At 40.9% G+C, this 23,721-nt stretch overlaps 1 protein-coding gene across 7 annotated transcripts in view; it reads right to left on the bottom strand.

The window, feature by feature from the left end:
- LOC134355019 (centrosome and spindle pole-associated protein 1) overlaps nucleotides 1-23,721 on the bottom strand; it is a 187,202-nt gene that overhangs the window by 99,863 nt on the left and 63,618 nt on the right. For all 7 annotated transcript variants that reach the window (XM_063064662.1, XM_063064671.1, XM_063064680.1 and 4 more), the window contains 4 exons: nucleotides 22,876-22,970; nucleotides 15,729-15,825; nucleotides 14,598-14,655; nucleotides 12,987-13,228 (listed from right to left, as the gene is read on the bottom strand). In XM_063064662.1, the coding sequence (XP_062920732.1) occupies nucleotides 12,987-13,228; nucleotides 14,598-14,655; nucleotides 15,729-15,825; nucleotides 22,876-22,970 (492 nt within the window). The remainder of the gene's footprint in view (nucleotides 1-12,986; nucleotides 13,229-14,597; nucleotides 14,656-15,728; nucleotides 15,826-22,875; nucleotides 22,971-23,721) is intronic.

Below are 23,721 nucleotides of genomic sequence, written 5' to 3'. Positions count from 1 at the left end.
ATTCGCCTTCTTCACCACCGACTCAACCTGGAGGTTAACCTTAAGGGTATCCTGCACGAGGACTCCCAAGTCCCGCTGCATCTCAGAACTTTGAATTCTCTCCCCATTTAAATAATAATCTGCCCGTTTATTTCTTCTGCCAAAGTGCATGACCATGCATCTTCCAACATTGTATTTCATTTGCAACTTCTTTGCCCATTCTTCCAATCTATCCAATTCTCTCTGCAGACTCTAGTTTCCTCAGCACAACCGGACCCTCCACCTATCCTTGCATCATCAGCAAGCTTAGCCACAAAGGCATCTATTCCATAACCCAAATCATTGATGTACAACGTAAAAAGAAGCGGTAACTTTCCTATAATTCCATGGGCTCTTATCTTGTTAAGTAGCCTCATGTGTGGTACCTTGCCAAAGGCCTTCTGAAAATCCAAATATACAACATCCACCACAACTCCCTTGTCTAGCCTACCTGTAATTTCCTCAAAAAATTGTAATAGGTTTGTCAGGCAGGATTTTCCTTTAAGGAAACCATGCTGAGTTCTGCCCATCTTATCATATGCCTCCAAGTACTCCGTAACCTCATCCTTGACAATCGACTCCAGCAACTTCCCAACCACCGATGTCAAGCCAACAGGTCTATAATTTCCTTTTTGCTTCCTTGCCCCCTTCTTAAAAAGTTTGTAAATAGCGGAATGACATTTGCAATCTTCCAGTCCTCTGGAACCATGCCAGAATCTATCAACTTTTGAAAGATCATCGCTAATGCCTCCGCAATCTCCACAGTCACTTCCTTCAGAACACAAGGGTGCATTCCATCTGGTCCGGGAGATTTATCTACCTTTAGACTATTCAGCTTCCTGAGTACTTTCTCTGTCATAATTGTGACTGCGCACACTCCTCTCCCCTGCCACCCTTGAGTGTCCGGTATACTGCAGGGAAGAAAGCTCCCTTGCTAACAAATGTAAACATACAGTAACTGTGGTTCACAATCACATTGCAAGTCAAATTGCTCACTATGACATCAATATTTCTACTTCTATAGCTGTGCATCTTATCAACTTTGTTATAACTGAAAATTTGCATAGGAAACAAATTGCTTTTAAAACCTGGCAGTCAGGTAAAGTCAGGTAGAGCCCTTTGCATAATTTATTGAAATTATACTCTACCAACAGATGACCATAAAACTTTTTAACATAAATGCCATTACAATTTATCTGAACAGTCCTTTCTATCATGCTGAAGCATACTGATACAGGGATCAATGCCCATAGTTATGACTAGTAGATTGCTGCTGCAACAGAACAGAATTGATTACTAGATACAGCAAAGATGGAACAAGAAGGTGTATGCAATTATCAGGCACACATCACCAAATTAAAATGGTCTGCAGATTGGAGAGGATCTTTCTAGTGATGTAATTCCGTAACACTGTTGATTCTATCATTCACAAATGAGCTAAGAGACCATGAAATGCAGTTAATGTTACCTACGCAAGTTGATGTGATGTATCTTGTAACCATTCTGAACAATGTGCTGAATCAAGACAACCAACAATACCAGTGGTGCCAATATAGTGAACAGTTCTGTATTCTATGTTATGAAGCTTTCTCAGGTGTTACAATAGTTGGATTAGTTCAGATATTTTGGTTAATATTCTCCCCTTTTACAGTTGACAAAAAAAGTCACTCTTCACTGACTATATCAGTCTTCTTCTTAGAACTGTCATTTGCTGGTCCCCCTAAGTTTCCATTAACAATCACACCATATTGATCACCATACTTTATATTGATAAAGAAGTAAAGATACAAGAGCAACAGGCACAAAACACTGGAGGAACTCAGCAGGTCAATCATCGAGAGAGAGGAATAAACAGGCGGCTTTTCAGGACAAAACCTTCCATCAGTCAAAAAGTCCACAAGTTATTTCCTTCCAAAGATTCTGCCTGATCTGCTGTGATCCTCCAGCATTTTGTGTGTGTTGAGAAAGAAGTACTTCGCAAAGCAGCGATCTGTTCTGGGACCTCTGCTGTTTGTGATGAATATCACAAATATAAAACTATAGATGGATAAAAACATATACGGATGCGTTGATAAGTTGGCAGACAATACGAAGATTCATGGTGATGTGGATAATGTAGATGATTGGTAAAGAATTGGTCCTCTATACTGTTGGAGAAATGGCAGACGGGGTTTAACCTGGCAAATATGAAGTGTTGCACCTTGGTCGGTGAAATGTAAAAGGATCTTGGGGTTCAAGTTCATAAGTCCTTGAAAGCGGCTACACAGACTGACAGAGTGGTCGTCTTTAACAGTCAAGGCAGTTCAAAAGTAAGTTATGTTGCATTATTATAAAAGTCTAGTTAGGAGTATTGCATACAATTCTGGTCACCCCATTTTAGGATGGATGTCAAAGCTTTGGAAAAGAAGCAGAAGAGGTTTACCAGAATGTTGCCTGGATTTAAGGGCATGTGCTACGAGGGGTTGAACAAACTTGGGTTATTATCTCTGGAGCAGCAGAGGCTGAGGGGAGACCTGATAGAAGTTGATGAGATAATGAGAGACATAGATAGAATATACAGACAATAACTTTTTCCCCCAAGGGATGAAATATCTTATACCAGAGGAAATGCAGTTAAGGTGAGAGGTGGTAATTTTAAAGGAGATGCAAGGCAAGTTTTTTTTCAACAGAGTGTGGTGGGTGCCTGGAATGCGCAACCTAGCGTGATGATAGAGGCAGATACATTAGGGACTTCAACAGCATTTGGATAGACACATGAATGTGAGGAAAATGGAGGGAAATGGACATTGTATAAGCATAAGGGATAGGTTTAGTTGGCTACTTAATTACTAATTTATTTGGTCTGGCACAACATTGCAGGCTGAAGGGCCTGTTCATGTGATGTACTGTTCAATGTTCTATGTTCAAAGCTTGTGCTATTGAAAGCTACCCACTGAAGAATCCAATCTGACCAATATCCATCTCCAGCTCTATTGTGTCATGGAAAGGTCCAAAGTTGTGGATAGAGGCAAATACCACATAATTCTCAGCAAGACAGGGAATCATCCTTGCTTTTAGCTTCTAGTCCTCTCAAAATGAATGCTAACATTGTATTTGTGTTCTTTACTACAAAGTCAGCCTGCAAGTTAACCTTAAGGAAATCTTGAACGAGAATATGCAAGTTCCTTTACACCTTTGATATCTGATTTTTTTTCTCTCATTTAGAAAAGAGCCCATAGATGCTGCCTGGCCTGCTGCATTCCACCAGCATTTTGTGTGTGTTGCTTGAATTTCCAGCATCTGCAGATCTTCTCGTGTTCACATTCTTATACTTCCAGCCAAATAACCCACTTTCCCTATGCTGTATTCTACCTGCTACTTCCTTGCCATTCCCAGCTTGCCCAAGCCCTTCTATAGACTCCCTGCCTTCACAACACTACCTGTTCCTCCACTTTCTTGGTATACTCTGTGTACTGGCCACAATATGCCATCAGTTCCTTAATTCAGGTTATTGTTAAATATATTTGTATTGTTTGCATTTCAGAATTTGAGCTTAGCAAAATATTCAAATTTAGAATGGTTTACAAATTAGATGGGAAATTGCAATCCTGTTTGCCTGGTATCTTTGTCATTTAATGATAAAGATTTGTGGGTTTGGAAATGTTGTAGAAAAAGCCTATTATGTATGTATACACACCGAAGTGTGTGGAGAATGAAATTTTGCAAATCGGTGCATTAAAAAGTGAAAGTGCCAGATAAACTTGGCAGGTTACGCTTAGATTCCCACTTAGGCAAATCATTTGTTTGTTTCAGTAACATTTATTTTGCTATTAGGTAATGAACAGAGGTACTAGCAAAGCAGCCAAAATCGAAAAGAGTGATGAATACAGACCGAAGGTGTTATATTTAAATGCACACAGAAAGTGTACATGACATAGCGCGCCAAGGTTTAAAAAGCAGACCACCATATACAGCGGCCATCGTTGTAGCGGCCATCGTCGGAGTGGACTGAGTCAGAGTGGGACGGCTTTGGCTCAAACAGGCTTTGGCGAGAACAGGCAGAGGCCGGGGTAGGTTCCGGTAAGTTTTTTTGTTCAGATTGTTTAGTGCAGTGAGAATGCCAGGCAGGATGTTGGAATGCTCCTCTTGCAGGATGTGGGAAGTCAGGGAGCCCTCCGGTGTCCCTGACAACGACACCTGCGAGAAGTGCATCCAGCTGCAGCTCCTGACAAACCGCGTTAGGTAACTGGAGCAGGAGCTGGATGACCTGCGGATCATTCGGGAGAATGAGGAGATTATAGGTAGTAGCTACAGGGAGGTAGTTACGCCAAAGGAGCAGAGCACAGGAAATTGGGTCACTGTCAGGTGAGGGAAGAGGAAAGGGCAGGCAGAGCAGGGTTCCCCTGTGGCCATTCCCCTCAACAACAAGTATACCGCATTGGATACTGTTGGGGGGGGATGACTTACCTGGGACTAGCTGCAGTAGCCAGATCTCTGGCACTGAGTCTGGCTCTGCAGTGCAGAAGGGAGGGGGGGAAAAAGAGGAGAGCGGTAGTGATAGGGGACTCGATAGTTAGAGGTGCAGATAGAAGGTTCTGTGGTCATGACAGAGAATCCAGGATGGTTTGTTGCCTCCCAGGTGCCAGGGTCAAGGATGTCTCTGATCGATTGCATGACATTCTGAAGTGGGAGGGTGACCAGCCAGATGTCGTGGTGCACATCGGTACCAATGACATAGCAAGGAAGAGTGAAGAGGTCCTGGGCAGTGAGCATAGAGAGCTTGGTAGGAAGTTGAAAAGCAGGACCTCAAGGGTGGTAATCTCAGGATTGCTACCTGTGCTAGGTGCCAGTGAGGGTAGGAATAGGATGCTCTGGAGGATGAACAAGTGGCTGAGGAACTGGTGTAGGGGGCAGGGTTTCAGATTTCAGGATAATTGGGACCTCTTCTGGGGCAGGTGGGACCTGTACAAGAGAGATGGGTTACACTTGAACCACAGGGGGACCAATATCCTTTCAGGGAGGTTTGTTAGTGCTATTGGGGAGGCTTTAAACTAGATTTGCAGGGGGATGGGAATCAGAGCTGACAGTGTGGCTGGGGTGAAAATAAATGATGTTGAAAGTTTAAACAAATCCGCTGATAGAAAGGTTGTGAGTGGTTGTAAAAATCTTCTGAGGTGTATATACTTCAATGCTAGGAGTATTGCGGGGAAGGCGGATGAGTTGAGGGCGTGGATTGACACGTGGAATTATGACGTTGTAGCAATTTGTGAAACTTGGCTACAGGAGGGGCAGGACTGGCAGCTTAATATTCCAGGGTTCCGATGTTTCAGATGTGATCGAGGCAGAGGAATGAAAGGTGGGGGAGTAGCATTGCTTGTTAGGGAAAATATTACAGCAGTGCTCAGGCAGGACAGATTAGAGGGCTTGTCTACTGAGTCCTTATGGGTGGAGCTGAGAAACAGGAAAGGTATGTCCACATTAGTGGGATTGTATTACAGACCACCCAATAGTCAACGAGACTTGGAAGAGCAAATCTGCAGAGAGATAGCAGGCAACTGCAGGAAACATAAAGTTGGGGTGGTAGGGGATTTTAATTTTCCATACCTTGATTGGGACTCCCATACTGTTAGGGGTCTAGATGGTTTAAAGTTTGTAAAATGTGTTCAGGAAAGTTTTCTAAATCAGTATATAGAGGGACCAACTAGAGGGGATGCAATATTGGATCTCCTGTTAGGAAACGAATTAGGGCAAGTGACAGAAGTCTGTGTAGGGGAGCACTTTGGTTCCAGTGATCATAACACCATTAGTTTCAATTTGATCATGGACAAGGATAGAGGTTCTGAACTGGAAGGCGGCCAAATTTGAAGAAATGAGAAAGGATCTAAAAAGCGTGGATTGTGAAAGGTTGTTCTCTGGCAAAGATGTGATTGGTAGGTGGGAAGCCTTCAAAGGGGAAATTTTGAGAGTGCAGAGTTTGTATGTTCCTGTCAGGATTAAAGGCAAATTGAATAGGAATAAGGAACCTTGGTTCTCAAGGGATATTGCAACTCTGATAAAGAAGAAGAGGGAGTTGTATGAAATGTATAGGAAACAGGGGGTAAATCAGGTGCTTGAGGAGTATAAGAAGTGCAAGAAAATACTTAAGAAAGAAATCAGGAGGGCTAAAAGAAGACATGAGGTTGCCTTGGCAGTCAAAGTGAAGGATAATCCAAAGAGCTTTTACAAGTATATTAAGAGCAAAAGGACTGTAAGGGATAAAATTGGTCCTCTTGAAGATCAGAGTGGTCGGCTTTGTGCGGAACCAAAGGAAATGGGGGAAATCTTAAATAGGTTTTTTGCGTCTGTATTTACTAAGGAAGCTGGCATGAAATCTATGGAATTGAGGGAATCAAGTAGTGAGACCATGAAACTGTACAGATTGAAAAGGAGAAGGTGCTTGCAGTCTTGAGGAAAATTAAAGTGGATAAATCCCCGGGACCTGACAGAGTGTTCCCTCAGACCTTGAAGGAGACTAGTGTTGAAATTGCAGGGGCCCTGGCTGAAATATTTAAAATGTCGCTGTCTACAGGTGAAGTGCCGGAGGATTGGAGAGTGGCTCATGTTGTTCCGTTGTTTAAAAAAGGATCGAAAAGTAATCCGGGAAATTATAGGCCAGTGAGTTTAACGTCAGTAGTAGGTAAGTTATTGGAGGGAGTACTAAGAGACAGGATCTACAAGCATTTGGATAGACAGGGGCTTATGAGGGAGAGTCAACATGGCTTTGTGCGTGGTAGGTCATGTTTGACCAATCTGTTGGAGTTTTTCGAGGAGGTTACCAGGAAAGTGGATGAAAGGAAGGCAGTGGATATTGTCTACATGGACTTCAGTAAGGCCTTTGACAAGGTCCCACTTGGGAGGTTAGTTAGGAAAATTCAGTCGCTAGGTATACATGGAGAGGTGGTAAATTGGATTAGACATTGGCTCGATGGAAGAAGCCAGAGAGTGGTGGTAGAGAATTGCTTCTCTGAGTGGAGGCCTGTGACTAGTGGTGTGCCACAGGGATCAGTGCTGGGTCCATTGTTATTTGTCATCTATATCAATGATCTGGATGATAATGTGGTAAATTGGATCAGCAAGTTTGCTGATGATACAAAGATTGGAGGTGTAGTAGACAGTGAGGAAGGTTTTCAGAGCCTGCAGAGGGACTTGGACCAGCTGGAAAAATGGGCTAAAAAATGGCAGATGGAGTTTAATACTGACAAGTGTGAGGTATTGCAAGTTGGAGGGACAAACCAACGTAGAACATACAGGGTTAATGGTAAGGCACTGAGGAGTGCAGTGGAACAGAGGGATCTGGGAATACAGATACAAAATTCCCTAAAAGGGTAGTCACAGGTAGATAGGGTCATAAAGAGAGCTTTTGGTACATTGGCCTTTATTAATCAAAGTATTGAGTATAAGAGCTGGAATGTTATGATGAGGTTGTATAAGGCATTGGTGAGGCCGAATCTGGAGTACTGTGTTCAGTTTTGGTCACCAAATTACAGGAAGGATATAAATAAGGTTGAAAGAGTGCAGAGAAGGTTTACAAGGATGTTGCCGGGACTTGAGAAACTCAGTTACAGAGAAAGGTTGAATAGGTTAGGACTTTATTCCCTGGAGCGTAGAAGAATGAGGGGAGATTTGATAGAGGTATATAAAATTATGATGGGTATTGATAGAGTGAATGCAAGCAGGCTTTTTCCACTGAGGCAAGGGGAGAAAAAAAACCAGAGGACATGGGTTAAGGGTGAGGGGGGAAAAGTTTAAAGGGAACATTGGGGGGGGGGCTTCTTCACACAGAGAGTGGTGGGAGTATGGAATGAGCTGCCAGATGAGGTGGTAAATGCGGGTTCTTTTTTAAAATTTAAGAATAAATTGGACAGATACATGGATGGGAGGTGTATGGAGGGATATGGTCCGTGTGCAGGTCAGTGGGACTAGGCAGAAAATGGTTCGGCACAGCCAAGAAGGGCCAAAGGGCCTGTTTCTGTGCTGTAGTTTCTATGGTTCTATGGAAAGCGGAATTGGGTAGATGATCCTATACAGCAGCCGGAGTTTCACAGGTATGATGATGTGAGCATCACTGAGTCATGGCTGAAAAAAGGTTATAGTTGGGAGCTTAACACCCAAGGATACACATTGTATCAAATGGACAGGCAGGCAGGCAGATGGGGTGGAGTGGCTCTCTCGGTAAAAATGAAATCAAATCCTTAGAAAGAGGTGACATCAAAAGACATAAAATCCCTGCGGGAAGAGTTAAGAAACTGTAAGGGTAAAAAGACCCTGATGGGAGTGATACACATGCCTTCAAACAGTAGCCAGGAAATAGAAAAGGCATGTTAAAAGGACAATGTTATGATAATCATGGGGGATTTCAATATCCAGGTGGATCAGGAAAATCAGATTGGCGCTGGATTCCAAGAGAGAGAATTTGTAGAATCAGAATCAGGTTTATCATCATCGGCATGTGTCGTGAAATTTGTTAATTTAGCAGCAGCAGTTCAATGCAATACATAATACAGAAGAAAAAAAAATAAAATTTTAATAATAAGTAAATTACAGTGTACATATATTGAATAGATTAAAAATTCTGAAAAATAAAACAGATATAATATATATTTTTTAAAAAGTGAGGTAGTGTCCAAGGGTTCAATGTCCATTTTGGAATCGGATGGCAGAGGGGAAGAAGCTGTTTCTGAATCGCTGGCTTCAGGCTTTTGTACCCAACAATGCTAACAAGATGGCTTTTTAGAGCAGCTTGTGGTTGAGCCCACTAGGGGAAACTTTTTTCTGGATTGGGTGTTGAGCAAAGAACTGCATTTGATTTGGGTGCTTAAGGTAAAGGAACCTTTAAGAGACGGTGATCATAATATAATAGAATTCACCTTACAATTTGAGAGGAAGCAGCTAAAGTTAGATATTAGGGTGAAGCAAAGGGAATTACAGAGGCATGAAAGAGGAGATGGCCAAACTTGGTTGGAAGGGGACACAAGCAGGAATGGCAAGAGAACTGCAACGGTTGGAGTTTCTGGAAGCAATTCTGAAGGCACAGGATGGATACATCTCAAAGAAATAGTATCCTAAAGGTAGGATGACACAACTGTGGCCGACAAGAGAAGTGAAAGACAACATAAAAGCAAAAGAAAGGGCATAAAATGAAGCAAAACAGTGGGAAGTTAGAGGATTTGTAAGCTTTTAAAAACTAAGGAAGGAGAAGATGGTAAGCTAGCCAATACAGTTGGCCCTCTGTATCCGCGGGCTCCGCATCCGCGGATTCAACCAACCGCGGATCGGGATAGAAAAAAAATGGAACTTCTCTCTCTTTCTTCTTATTCCCTAAACAATACAGTGTAACAACTATTTACATAGCATTTCCATTGTACAGGTTCCCCCCGCTATCCGAAAGTAGAGTGTTCCTATGAAACCTTTCGTAAGCTGAAATGGTGTAAAGCAAAGAAGCAATTACCATCAATTTATATGGGAAAAATTTTTGAGCGTTCCCAGACCCAAAAAATAACGTACCAAATCATACCAAATAACACATAAAACCTAAAATAGCACTAACATATAGTAAAAGCAGGAAGGATATGGTAAATACACAGCCTATATAAAGTAGAAATAATGTATGTACAGTGTAGCTTCACTTACCAGAATTGGGAAGACAGCGAGCACACTGGAAGGTTCACGCATTTTTCTGTCATACAGTTCTTTGTAAGCACTCAAAATATCCTGCAAACCTGCCCTAAACCTGTGCTCTTTCAAATTTAAAGTCATACTTCTCTGCTATCATTGCAGCACTGTCAATCGTAGCGAAAATCTCACGCAGTTCAAAGCTATGGCAGCTTGATGCTGAGTGTTGTTTTGCTGAGAGCAAAACAAATGCTGAACGCTGTTTTCGCTTTTCACTACTCTCGCTGCTCGGGGTTCACGGAAGAGCTATGATGGTTGCATCTGTACTGTACATGTACAGACCTTTTCTTCTTGTCATTATTCCCTAAACAATACAGTATAACAACTATTTACATAGAAACATAGAAACATAGAAAATAGGTGCAGGAGTAGGCCATTCGGCCCTTCGAGCCTGCACCGCCATTTATTATGATCATGGCTGATCATCCAACTCAGAACCCCGTCCCAGCCTTCCCTCCATACCCCCTGACCCCTGTAGCCACAAGGGCCATATCTAACTCCCTCTTAAACATAGCCAATGAACTGGCCTCAACAGTTTCCTGTGGCAGAGAATTCCACAGATTCAATTATAAAATATACAACAGTGAGATTGTAGGATAGGATTTAGATAGGATTTACATTGTATTAAGTATTATAAATAATCTAGAGATGATTTAAAGTATATGGGAGGATGTGCAAACACTACACTATTTTATATACGGAACTTGAGCATCCACAGGGGGTCCCGGAACCAAACCCCCGTGCATACGGAGGACCGACTGTAATATCAAAGAGAATACCAAAGGCTTTTTCAAATATATAACAAATAAAAGAGGCGAGAGTAGATATCAGACCACTGGAACATGATGCTGGAGAGACAGTAATAAGGGACCAGGAAATGGAGAACGACTTGAATAAATATTTTTCATCAGTCTTCACTGTGGAAGATACCAGCAGTATACTGAAAGTTCAAGAGTATTAGAGGGCAGAAGTGAGTGCCGTTGCTATTACTAGGGTAAAGGCACCTTGGAAGCTGAAAGGCAGTTAAGTCATCTAGACCAGGTGAACTACACCCCAGGGTTCTGAAAGCAACAGGTGAAGACTGAGGAGGCATTGGTAATGATCTTTCAAGAATCACCAGATTTTGGCATCGTTCCAAATGAATGGAAAATTGCAAATATCACTCCACTCTTTAAGAAGGGAGGGAAGCAGCAGAAAGGAAATTACAGGCATTTAGCCTCACCTCAGTGGTTGGGAAGATATTGGAGTTGATTAAGGATTGCAACAAGTGATCATAATGCCATCAGTTTCAAAGTAAATATGGAAACAGATCGGTCTGATCTGTGGATTAAGATTCTAACTTAGAGAAAGATCATTTTGATAGCATAAGAAAGGATCTGTCAAGTTTGCATTGGGACAGGCTGATTCCTGGCAAAGGTACATTTGCCTTCAAAAGTGAAATTTTGAGAGTATAAAACTTGTTTGTGCCTTTCAGAATAAAAGGGAAAAATAATAGATTTATGCAACCATGGTTTTATAAAGATATTGATGCCCTAGTTAAAAAAAATGAAGTACATAGCAGATTTTCAGTAAAGTATATGGGAGGATGTGCATAGGTTATATGCAAACACTACACCATTTTATATACGGGACTTGAGCATCTGCAGGGGGTCCCGGAACCAAACCCCCGCGCATACGGAGAGTCTAGGATCCAAGGGCACAGCCTCAGAATAAATGGACATCCCTTTAAATCAGAAATGAGCAGAAAGTTCAATCAGAATTTGTTGTAACAGGAGATTGTGGAGGCCACATTATTGGGTGTATTTGTTCAGTAAATTAGTCAGGATTACGAGGAGAAGGTGGAAGAATGGAGTTAAAAACAACCACAAGAGAAAATCTGCAGATTGCTGGAAATCCAAGCAACACATACAAAATGCTGGAGGAACTCTGCAGGCCAAACAACATCTATGGAATAAAGTACAATCAACGTTTCAGGTTTTCACCTTTCCCCATCAAATACCTGGGGATACGAATTGACAATAAACTGGACTGGTCAAAGAACACTGAGGCTGTCTACAAGAAGGGTCAGAGCCGTCTCTATTTCCTGAGGAGGCTGAGGTCCTTTAACATCTGCCGGACAATGCTGAGGATGTTCTACGAGCCTGTGGTGGCCAGTGTGATCATGTTTGCTGTTGTGTGCTGGGGCAGTAGGCTGAGGATAGCAGACACCAGCAGAATCAACAAACTCATTCATAAGGCCAGTGATGTTGTGGGGATGGAACTGAACTCTCTCACGGTGGTGTCTGAAAAGAGGATGCTGTCCAAGTTGCATGCCATCTTGGACAATGTCTCCCCATCCACTACATAGTGGACTGGTTGGGCACAGGAGTACATTCAGCCAGAGACTCATTCCACTGAGATGCAACACAGAGCATCACAGGAAGTCATTCCTGCCTGTGGCCATCAAACATTACAACTCCTCCCTTGGAGGGTCAGACACCCTGAGCCAATAGGCTGGTCCTGGACTTATTTCCTGGCATAATTTACATATTTCTATTTAATTATTTATGGTTTTATTACTATTTAATTATTTATGGTGCAACTGTAACGAAAACCAATTTCCCCTGGGATCAATAAAGTATGACTATGACTATGATCCCCTTTTCCATCCCTCACCTTATCTCCTTGCCCACACATTGCCTCCCTCTGGTGCTCCTCCCTCTTCTTTCTTCCATGGCCCTTTGCCCTCTTCTATCAGACTCCCCCTTCTCCAATGCTGTATCTCTTTCACCAATCAACTTCCCACCTCTTTACTTTAATCCCTCCCTTTTCAGGTTTCACCTATCACCTTGTGTTTCTCTCTCCCCTCCCCCACCTTTTAAATATACTCCTCAGCACTTTTTCTCCAGTCCTGCCAAAGGTTTTTGGCAGGAAACGTCAACTGTATATTTTTCCATAGATGCTGCCTGGCTTGCTGAGTTCCTCCAGCATTTTTCGTGTGTTGCTTGGAGTTAAAAATAAAGTCTGTCATGATTGAATGGCAGAGCAGAACCAATGGGCTGAATCGCTTAATTCTGCTCCAATATCTTGTGGATTGTAGAGGTTCAAAAATGCAGTTCATCACAATCTTTTCAATGGCAATTAAATGCTGGTCTTCCACACCTTCATCTCATGAATTGTCAATCTAAAATGCAATCATACATTTTACAACAAATTTACATTTTCCCAGCTTTTATATTAACAGATTACACAAAGGTTTAAAAGCATAGATAAAATTTAATTGTCACGTAGGTTTTTACCTTGGAGCTGTTAAATTCCTAAGAGGATTCCACATTCTATCAGTCAGACCAACATTGTGATTCCTTTCATCAGCTGCAGGAGCCTGGAAAGCTACCCTGGGTCGCTCTGGTGGCTGTTCCTCAGCAGATCGGTCATCACTTGAATATTTTCCAATATGGACTTTACGTTTTTGGTCAGCGGCAGCATGTCTGCGGGAATTATGTTGGTGCGTAATAGCACCAAACTGCCTTATTCGATCTGGCTGTGAAACAGAACTAAGAATTACAACAAAGAACCTAATTTCATAGTTGTCATTGATAACAATCACCAAAATGTATTTACATTTACTTTCACAGAAAAATCCACAGCATTTTATTTCCGGGCAAAAAAAAACAATGCTAAGTTCCAAGCCATAAAAAAAAATGTAATGACATTTAAATGGTCAAATTAATGAGTCAAAGCATTGTACAGTTTAAATGGATGTAAATGTCATTAAATTTTCAGCAAGTGGTGCTGATCTGTAACTGTTACTGAAACAGTCAAATGACCTGTCTTAATGGGAATCTAAACCTTAAAAAGGTACTTAAGATTAGCACCAAAATACGGTTGGTGATGAGGGGAATGGAACAAAAATTCATGATTTTAAGATGTGGTATACTCCTGTTATATATAGGCAGGCTTATGAAGAGAGAACAAAGATATTAAGTGCAATATTTTTGGGTGGCAAGTTTGGGAATGTACTATGAGTATTCGTAAGCAGCAGCATATCAAAGTGGCAGAACGGGGGAAAAAAGTGAAAAGGACTAAAAGTCCTTGAAAATGGCTTATATGCAAAGTTATAGAAACATAGAAAACCTACAGCACAATACAGGCCCTTCAGCCCACAAAGTTGTGCCGAACATGTCCCTACCTTAGAAATTACTAGACTTCCCCATAGCCCTCTATTTTTCTAAGCTCCATGTACCTATCCAAAAATCTCTTAAAAGATCCTATCCTATCCACCTCCACCACCATTGTTGGCAGCCCATTCCACACACTCACCACTCTCCGAGTAAAATACTTAGCCCTGACATTTTCTCTGTACCTATTCCCCAGCACCTTAAACCTGTGTTCTCTTGTGGCAACCATTTCAACCCTGGGAAAAAGCCTCTGACTATCCACATGACTGGTTGGGCACAGGAGTACATTCAGCCAGAGATTCATTCCACCGAGATGCAACACAGAGCATCATAGGAAGTCATTCCTGTTTATGGCCATCAAACTTTACAACTCCTCCCTTGGAGGGTCAGACACCCTGAGCCAATAGGCTGGTCCTGGACTCATTTCCTGGCATAATTTACATATCATTATTCAACTATTTATGGTTTTATTACTATTTAATTATTTATGGTGCAACTGTAACGAAAACCAATTTCCCCCGGGATCAATAAAGTATGACTATGGCCATGATCAATGCTTCTCATCTTATGGACAACCTTGTTATAGACAATCTGGACTTTTACAGATTGGAAATTAGAACCTTAAGTAACAAGCAAACCTATGTTCAGAATATATGCTGGCTCTAAGTACATTCAAAAGAATCCATATCCAAATTCAAAGTGCAAAATAATGAAAAAAAGTTAATTTCTTACTTCCTTCTCTGGATCAACAGCTCCTGAAGCAGCAACATTGAGTTCAAGCTCCTTCTCCCTATCAAGTAAAGACAAAATTATTACAGCTGACAGATCTTCACTCAAATTTTCCACACTTTCTCATCTCTAGGATCAGCAAAAGGTCCCAAAAGAGATAAAAATAATTGATTTTCTTAATCAGTCTTTAACAGAATTACTCCCAGATCTTTAGAGAAAAAAAATAAAGGCAGTTCTGAAGAGTTAATTTGCCATTGAAGGGTCAACTTCGCTTTGCAGTTGACAATTCTGAAATCAAGTGACGGAGCATAAATTTCTACAGATTTTCCAGGATTTAGACAGGGAAATCTGCCCACTGAACCAGTGATCAATATGAGTGGGCCAACTAATCTGAAAACAGAAACCAGTTTTGGTGATTGTGAATGTCAGCCTATAATCTCCTTGATAGCTTTGACACTCAGTACGTCTGGGTTACAATTTAATTTTCTCTCGAAGAGTCTGTCAATTTTGATTGAAAAGGTCCTGTGTTGCATTTGTTCAATACAATAACACTGAAAGTGAGGAAGGATAGATGACCAGCTTTGTCTTCTTACTACTGAATAACCCTTAACATTGAACAACATATTAACCAAATAATTATGGTTTACAATGTATCAGCTCACACTTTCCCCAGCAGTACAGTTGATCAACACCTTAATCCACTAACTCACCCCTCCACATGCCTAATTACCACTACTTTATCATTTCCTGTCAGTTGTCTTATGTACAGACACTCCTGTGCCTACTGTCACTTTATGAACATACAATGAATCTATATTTAGCAATCATACATATTTATATTTATTGTGTTTTTCTATTCTTGTTGCATTCTTTATCTTATTGTGTTTTTTTGGTGCGGCATCAGATCTAACGTAACAATTATTTTGTTTTCCTTTACACTTGCGTACTGGAAATGACATTAAACAATCTTGAATTTGTAAACTAAAAGCAACCAAGATTCACTTCAAGGAAGGGTAACAAAATACTTCAAAAAGAGTGTATCAATTTAAAGCACTATCACTCCAGTTATAGTGCTAATAACTTTTATGTAATGAAAAAATTTAAATCAGTTCACACAAAATACAAAATATATACCTTTTCTTGCTTTTCTGCCTTTCTGATATTTGTTCTAACAATTCTTGTCTGTATCTTTCCATTCTTCTTCTTTGAGCACTCTCACGTTCATTGTTACCTAAAAATTAAGATTATTAAAATTCACTAAGATTTAAAAAAAATTTATTTCCCTAACTATGAACTAAAGTCATTTAGCAAATAAAAACAAGGGAAGCTCCGTATCTCAGTGACTTGTATTCTGCAACTTGCTTGACTTTTAAATCAAACTGTCGATAAAAAGAGGAAATTTGTCTAAATGTTTGAATAATACACATCTTGATTGAAAAGGTCCTGTGTTGCATTTGTTCAATACAATAACACTGAAAGTGAGGAAGAATAGATGACTAGCATAGAAACATAGAAAATAGGTGCAGGAGTAGGCCATTCGGCCCTTCGAGCCTGCACCGCCATTTATTATGATCATGGCTGATCATCTAACTCAGAACCCTGCACCAGCCTTCCCTCCATACCCCCTGATCCCCGTAGCCACAAGGGCCATATCTAACTCCCTCTTAAATATAGCCAATGAACTGGCCTCAACTGTTTCCTGTGGCAGAGAATTCCACAGATTCACCACTCTCTGTGTGAAGAAGTTTTTCCTAATCTCAGTCCTAAAAGGCTTCCCCCTTATCCTCAAACTGTGACCCCTCATTCTGGACTTCCCCAACATCGGGAACAATCTTCCTGCATCTAGCCTGTCCAATCCCCTTAGGATTTTATACGTTTCAATCAGATCCCCCCTCAATCTTATAAATTCCAACAAGTACAAGCCTAGTTCATCCAGTCTTTCTTCATATGAAAGTCCCGCCATCCCAGGAATCAATCTGGTGAACCTTCTTTGTACTCCCTCTATGGCAAGGATGTCTTTCCTCACATTAGGGGACCAAAACTGCACACAATACTCCAGGTGTGGTCTCACCAAGGCCTTGTACAACTGCAGTAGTACCTCCCTGCTCCTGTACTCGAATCCTCTCGCTATAAATGCCAGCATACCATTCGCCTTTTTCACCGCCTGCTGTACCTGCATGCCCACTTTCAATGACTGGTGTATAATGACACCCAGGTCTCGTTGCACCTCCCCTTTTCCTAATTGGCCACCATTCAGATAATAATCCGTTTTCCTATTTTTGCCACCAAAGTGGATAACTTCACGTTTATCCACATTAAATTGCATCTGCCATGAATTTGCCCACTCACCCAACCTATCCAAGTCACCCTGCATCCTCTTAGCATCCTCCTCACAGCTAACACTGCCACCCAGCTTCGTGTCATCCGCAAACTTGGAGATGCTGCATTTAATTCCCTCATCCAAGTCATTAATATATATTGTAAACAACTGGGGTCCCAGCACTGAGCCTTGCGGTACCCCACTAGTCACTGCCTGCCATTCCGAAAAGGTCCCGTTTATTCCCACTCTTTGCTTCCTGTCTGCTAACCAATTCTCTATCCACATCAATACCTTACCCCCAATACCGTGTGCTTAAGTTTGCACACTAATCTCCTGTGTGGGACCTTGTCAAAAGCCTTTTGAAAATCCAAATATACCACATCCACTGGTTCTCCCCTATCCACTCTACTAGTTACATCCTCAAAAAATTCTATGAGATTCATCAGACATGATTCTCTCTCTCTCCTCTCTCTCTCGTAAAAGCCATGAAAAAGACATCATCACGGACGCACGCACAGACGCGCATGCATGCAGGCACACGCAAAAAAAAAAGAAAATATTAAAAGGGCTGTTGAATGATGTTCAACAACTCATGATGTACAGAGAAGGAAAAATGAAGATTTTGAGCTTGTGAAGAAGAATTCTTCTTGTGAAGAGAAATTCTACACATGTCCTGCTACATGATAGAATTTTTTGGCCTATGAGCATAGAATAGCAGTCAGAAGTTATAATAAAGGAAAGAAAATATTAAGGGCCAGCTGGTGGCGCAACGACATGGCACCAGAACCGGGAGAGGACGTTCCCAGGTTTGAAACTAGTTGGGTCCGTTCCCGAGTACGCTTTCCATCCGTGCTGGGTTGAGTGTCAAGATCACAACTCGACCTCATAAAATAAAGGGAAAATACTGTGAAAACTATCTGTGTGAGGAGTGGCGTCTCCATCCGTCCGTGTCTCTCTGTCTCTCTTGTAAAAGCCATGAAAAAGAGATCATCACGGACGCACGCACAGACGCGCATGTATGCAGGCACACGCAAAAAAAAAAGAAAATATTAAAAGGGCTGTTGAATGATGTTCAAAACAAATTAGAGACGGAACAAGAAATTCTCAGATAGAGGGCATTACTGAGGTGCAAAATGAGGATTATGCATCTAACCAGTAAATAAAGGATGCTTACAACTTCAGTAAAGGAGGTGCTCAATGCTCTTTAATGATAGTGATATTCATCTGGGCATAACTTTAAAGACTGCATTTGGCACAAAATAGAGGAGTAGTAAGAGTGATTATAAAGTCATAGAGTTATAGAGCACTAGAGCACAGAAACAAGTGTAACACCTATGTAGCACCGGTCTTATTGTGTGTGACTAGTTGCCGCACTCTTGAGAAAAATCAAATTACATAGAACTAGACTAGGTGCAAGTAGGCCATCAGAAGATTCTACGTATCAGAAGGACGCAGTGAATAGAAACCACACACTCCTGGAGATAAGTTTTGTTTAAAAGAAAAAGACAATATATTTACATGAGCAAGAACAATGCAAAATTTCAACCTTCTGTTTCGCTTCCAAATTTTAGATATCGAACCAAAACAAATTCCTTTTTGATTAGAATCAGCGAGATTCCTTTATTACTCTAATTTCTGTAACTAATTAGATCTAATTTTCTTCTCTATTTAAAAGTTTACAAACTAAATTTTCCTTTTTACTTATCCCTAGTTAGTTAGAAAACCAAATATAATTCCTATTCTTGTGTATATAGTTAACTTCAGTTTCAGTTCCAGACGGTATATCTACAAGCTTAAATTCAAATTCAAGAATTATATATACACAGTTTAACTCCTTTCACGACAATTCTCCAACATCACATTTTTAAACAAAGTAAATCTCATTCAATTAACTTATCAAAGTCTTTGCAAAAATAATCAGTTCTTGCAGAAAATTAGATTCGGATTCCTCGAATGAAAATAAACTTGTACATCCAACCATACTAAATCCTCTACGTTATTACACATTTCGTTCCCGCCCTGGTTCGTCGAATCTTGGGCAGCTCACCATCTTCTTTCTCAGTTCATTGGAATGCAATAGTTTATTATCCACGGCAAGTCAATTCACAAACTTGTACAAAAAACTTGACCAAATCCCTTGGTATGATATTACAGAACTAATTCCCAACCACACGGTAGATATCTTGGACACTTGTCTCTGCCAATATTGTCTTGTAACTGCTGTGTGTTGTAGCCATAACTTCAATACAGGTGTCCCCCGCTTTTCGAACGTTCGCCTTATGAAACCTCACTGTTACGAAAGACCTACATTAGTACCCTGTTTTCGCTAACAGAAGGTGTTTTCACTGTTACGAAAAAAGCAGCACGCGATAAAAGGCAGCGCGCGCCCCGAGCAGCCGCTCTCACCGGATTTGGAACTGCAACCTCACCGGCATTGCTTCAACACATGCCTGTGAGCAGCCGTTTGCAAGGTGAGTTTTAAGGTATCGGAAAAATTCTGAAAGAGCTCGTAAGGGTGTTACACTTAGCGTAAAACTAGACATAATTAAGCATTTTGATCGCGGTGAATGAAGTAAGGACTAAGTGAGTTTGGTATGTGGAAGCTGACGAAGATGATGTTGAAGAGGTTTTGGCAATTGGAAGAGGAAAGAATAACAATCGAAACCGAATGAGTAATGATAAAGTACGACTTTAATTTTGAAACGGTACGTCGGTTTAGGGGATATTTGCAGGATGGTTTGAGTGCTTACAAAGAACTGTATGATAGAAAAATGCGCGAGGCTCAGCAGTCAAGCAAGCCTTTCACATCAGCCACAGCAGACGACGAACCTCGACCTTCGACATCAAGGCAGGCAGTCATACAAGATGAGCTGCCTGCTCTAATGGAAACAGATGACGAGATGACACCCCAGTGTCCCACCACCCCAACACCCAGGCCACAGACAGATACCGATGTCGGTACCAATATGTACCATGACCTCTGGCTGTTCACCTTCCCACTTCAGGCTATCATGGACCCAATCGGAAACATCCCGGACCCAGTAGGCAGTGTCTCCCTTCTATGCCTGTACCTTCCCTGCTAATTAACTCAAGATTGGTGCTCCAGTTATAGCCGCTGATAGGCCATGTAAAATGGACAAATGCTACAAAGCTCCCTTTATAAATAACTGCTGCTGACCTGCGAGAAATCCCTCTTGGTAAAGCTCTGTTGACCATGCTGGTGGGCTGATACTTGCAAACAGGGATAGGAGGAAGTTGTTCATTGCCTTCAGAAGGAAGAAATCCACAAGGGAGCAATAGGTTCCTATGTAATGTTCATATGGGCCCAGAGTGGTTCTCAAGACATACCTTGTAAGCAGGTACCAGCTTGACTCACCACTATATAGACTACTTCTTCCCATTTATCAGCAAGTTTCTTTTTACCTCGTAGGCACACATTCCTTCCTATATTTAGTCTCTTTCTTTCCATTCTGAAGCTGTCAGATCTTTATCATATCTGGTCTTGTTTCAGTCTGCCATTTTCTGTGAGCTCCCCGTAGCTATCTTGAAGCTTTCCTCAAGATGAGATTTCAAATTTTATACGTTCTGAGAAAGTGATGTGCCATGTTTGTCTTTCAAAGGTAGTCAGAAAGCTAAGTCAACTGAGTTATCGTCCAAACATCAATTCATATCGACTAAAGCCAGTCGTCTCATTCCTAGTACAATTATAAGCATGGACTAGTGATTTCACAAATTCTTGCCAGCGACTTTTATTTTTCCTCTCCAGGGTTAAGAAGGCCCTGTTAAGCCTCTCAACGGGGTTTCCTCTATGATGATACGGTGTAGTTCTGACTTTTTGAATTCCAGCTATCTCACACAATTGTTTAATTAAGTGGGATTCAAATTCAGGCCCTCTATTGCTGTACAGGCGCTCGGGATAACCATAATGTGAGATGAAATTCTCCCATTGGCATTTCACAGCCATATTGGCTTTTTGGTTTGGTGTATGAATAACCAAAGCATTCCCAACTAGACCATGCCAAACTATAAATCTCCCTAGTTCCATCGACCTGCAACCAGACCATAGACCTCCATACCCCCACCATCCACATACCTATCCAAATTTTCTTAAGTGTTGAAATCGAACCTGCATTCACTATTTCTGATGGCAGCTTGCTCCACACTCCCACCACCGTCTGTGGGTTTAGGTTTGTGAAGAAATTCCCACTCATGTTCTCCTTAAACCTTCACCTTTCATTCTTAACCCATGACCTCTAGTTCTGGTCTCACCCACCTCAAAGGAAAAATTATCAGTGGGTATTCCTGATATTCCCAGTTTCAGAATGGGATACTGGCCAATATTAATTTACATATATCCTTTACCCATTCTATCCCATCATACCCATAGAGCTCCAACTCTATACACATCCAGTTCCTTGACCTTCTCTTTCCCAATCAGAACCATTGATTTTACCAGTCATCAATCCCCACCTCTGGCAATGATTGTTCCAGTGATCAACCACTGATTAGATTGGTCATATTCCGCCAGTCCAGATACAGGTGCCTCTCTGATACTACAAATGCCTTTCTCTAATGTATCCCACCAAAAATATCACAAGTGACACTTGCAATTTCTCCAACACATGTACAAATCCTTCCCAACCACATAACTGCTAATCCCGACACCTTTAATCTTGACATTAATTCTGCTGGTCCCAATTCCCACACTGCAACCTTTAACAATTCTGATGTCCTAATGTCCCATCCTCACAAAAATACATTTTTGCTCATACAGATCTGACCTCCATAGCTCCATCTCCATCAACTTAGCATTGCATATTGCGTCGCCCTCTACACATCAAGAGTGCCAGCCTTTTGAAGGATTTATCACAACATTCTAATTTTTAGAAGTCCATTTTTATTGGAAATGTAGGCACGAACATTTATGATTTTAAAAAAACAATGCAAGATAAAGACAGAAAGATACTAAATGTCTTACTCTAATGCAATTAACCCCAACCTATAATCCCTTCTAGTTTTTGACTATTGTTTGTCACTAATCAAATATAGAATGTTGTAAATAAAGCTAAAAGAAATTGTCCTGAGATTGATAATTGGACTAAAAATAAAGCATCATAAACATTGCATATGTATGTGCTTAAGACATGTATGGAATGATATATCTGTGCTGCTGTTACCAATTACCAACATCACATTTTAGCAATGCAGTTAAATAGCCAATAATTAAAAAGGACGGAGTTAAAATTACTCAACTAATGCAGGTTACAACTTGGTCTTGTGGATAGTAACCAAATACTTCCTTGTGACCCCCACCCAAACCCTCTACAGAAGGAATGCAGCATATGTAATTGGGAAAAGATGACAATTGGAAGTGCACTGTGCATAATCATAAACCATTTCCCGACTAGAATGTTCATACAATTTAAGCCATTCTACATACATTTAGTAGTAATTATAACATATAGGGAGATTCATAGATGATGCTTTTTCACAATTTGGAAAGTTTCAGGGAAAACACCGGGCCAGAACTTATGCCAGCAACACACCACACATACTTGTTTCTGTCCCAAATATCAAGTGTGAACTTACTTTTTGCAGATTCACTGTTGTGAATCTATGCCATGAAGAAGTCACCTTCTTAAACTGCAACACATTGTATATCAGCAGGACACTGCCTGCCTTCATTTTGCTCCATGGAGAGAAGGAAGGGGCAGGGTACCAGAACATCAGCAGTAAAATGTCTAACACAACCCATCATGGACATACAATTGTCAAATACACTAAAATTGTTAAAGTGCCTCAAATTAAATGTTTTTTTCCCCCCGACAGGTACACTGAGAAAAACTGATTAATTCCTGGTTTAGAAACACTACTTCTTAATTCCTGGTTTAGAAATACTACTTCTTAATAAGTTTGCAACCAACATATTAGTTTATAAAATTTAATAAATTTCTGACTTACCTAATAATAAACCAGTACCAAATATGGCATCATCTTTCACTAAAGCAGACTTGGAGCGTTCTCTTGGTGAATCAGGTACTTCATTTATTAAATATCTATTGGAATCAAAAAATGTTAAGACTATGACAGAGATATTATTACCAGATGACAAGCCATAATTAAAAAATGAAATTGCCCCCATTATAGATGCAAGACTAAAAATAATAAATCTTTCTTCCTCTGATTAAACACAAAAAACTGTTTGATATAAACAGCAAAGTACATAATTACATATAACACCACCATGCCAATGATTTTTGAGACCGCCTGGCGAAGGAAGCCATTGAAGTAAAACTAGAGGAAAAGAATTTTAACAAAGATTAAGGTCTCGTCCTACAGAAGAACTGGAATTTAACTGTAAACAAGTTGGGACAGAGGAAACCTGATGCGATGAGGACTAACCAATCAGGAGTGATGGACAACGGGGGTATATATAACACTGGACTGGACGTGCTCAGGCATCATCCCTGATGAAGATGGTAAAGTTTGTCATTGAAACATTGATTAAAGTCAATACCTGTACCTGGCTGAAAGCCCAGAAAGAGTTTATTTGTCAAATACACCAGGAAAGCACTAGATCCTTTTTCATATCACACCGTGGTAGCGTAGCAGTTAGTGCGATGCTATTACTGCTTGGGACATTCCAGAGATTAGAGTTCAATTCTGGTACCGTTCTGTAAGGAACCTCTGTACACATTCCCCATGGAATATGCGGGGTTTTCCCCAGGTGCTCCAGTTTTCTCCCACAGTCTAGAGACGTACTGGGCAGGTTAACTGGTCATCATAAATTGTCCCATGATTAGGTTA

Source organism: Mobula hypostoma, chromosome 1 (assembly GCF_963921235.1).
Source record: "Mobula hypostoma chromosome 1, sMobHyp1.1, whole genome shotgun sequence".
In the NCBI taxonomy this organism is placed as follows: Eukaryota; Metazoa; Chordata; class Chondrichthyes; order Myliobatiformes; family Myliobatidae; genus Mobula; species Mobula hypostoma.
The sequence above is the reverse complement of the archived record's forward strand: the minus strand, read 5'-3'. Positions and strand labels throughout refer to the sequence as shown.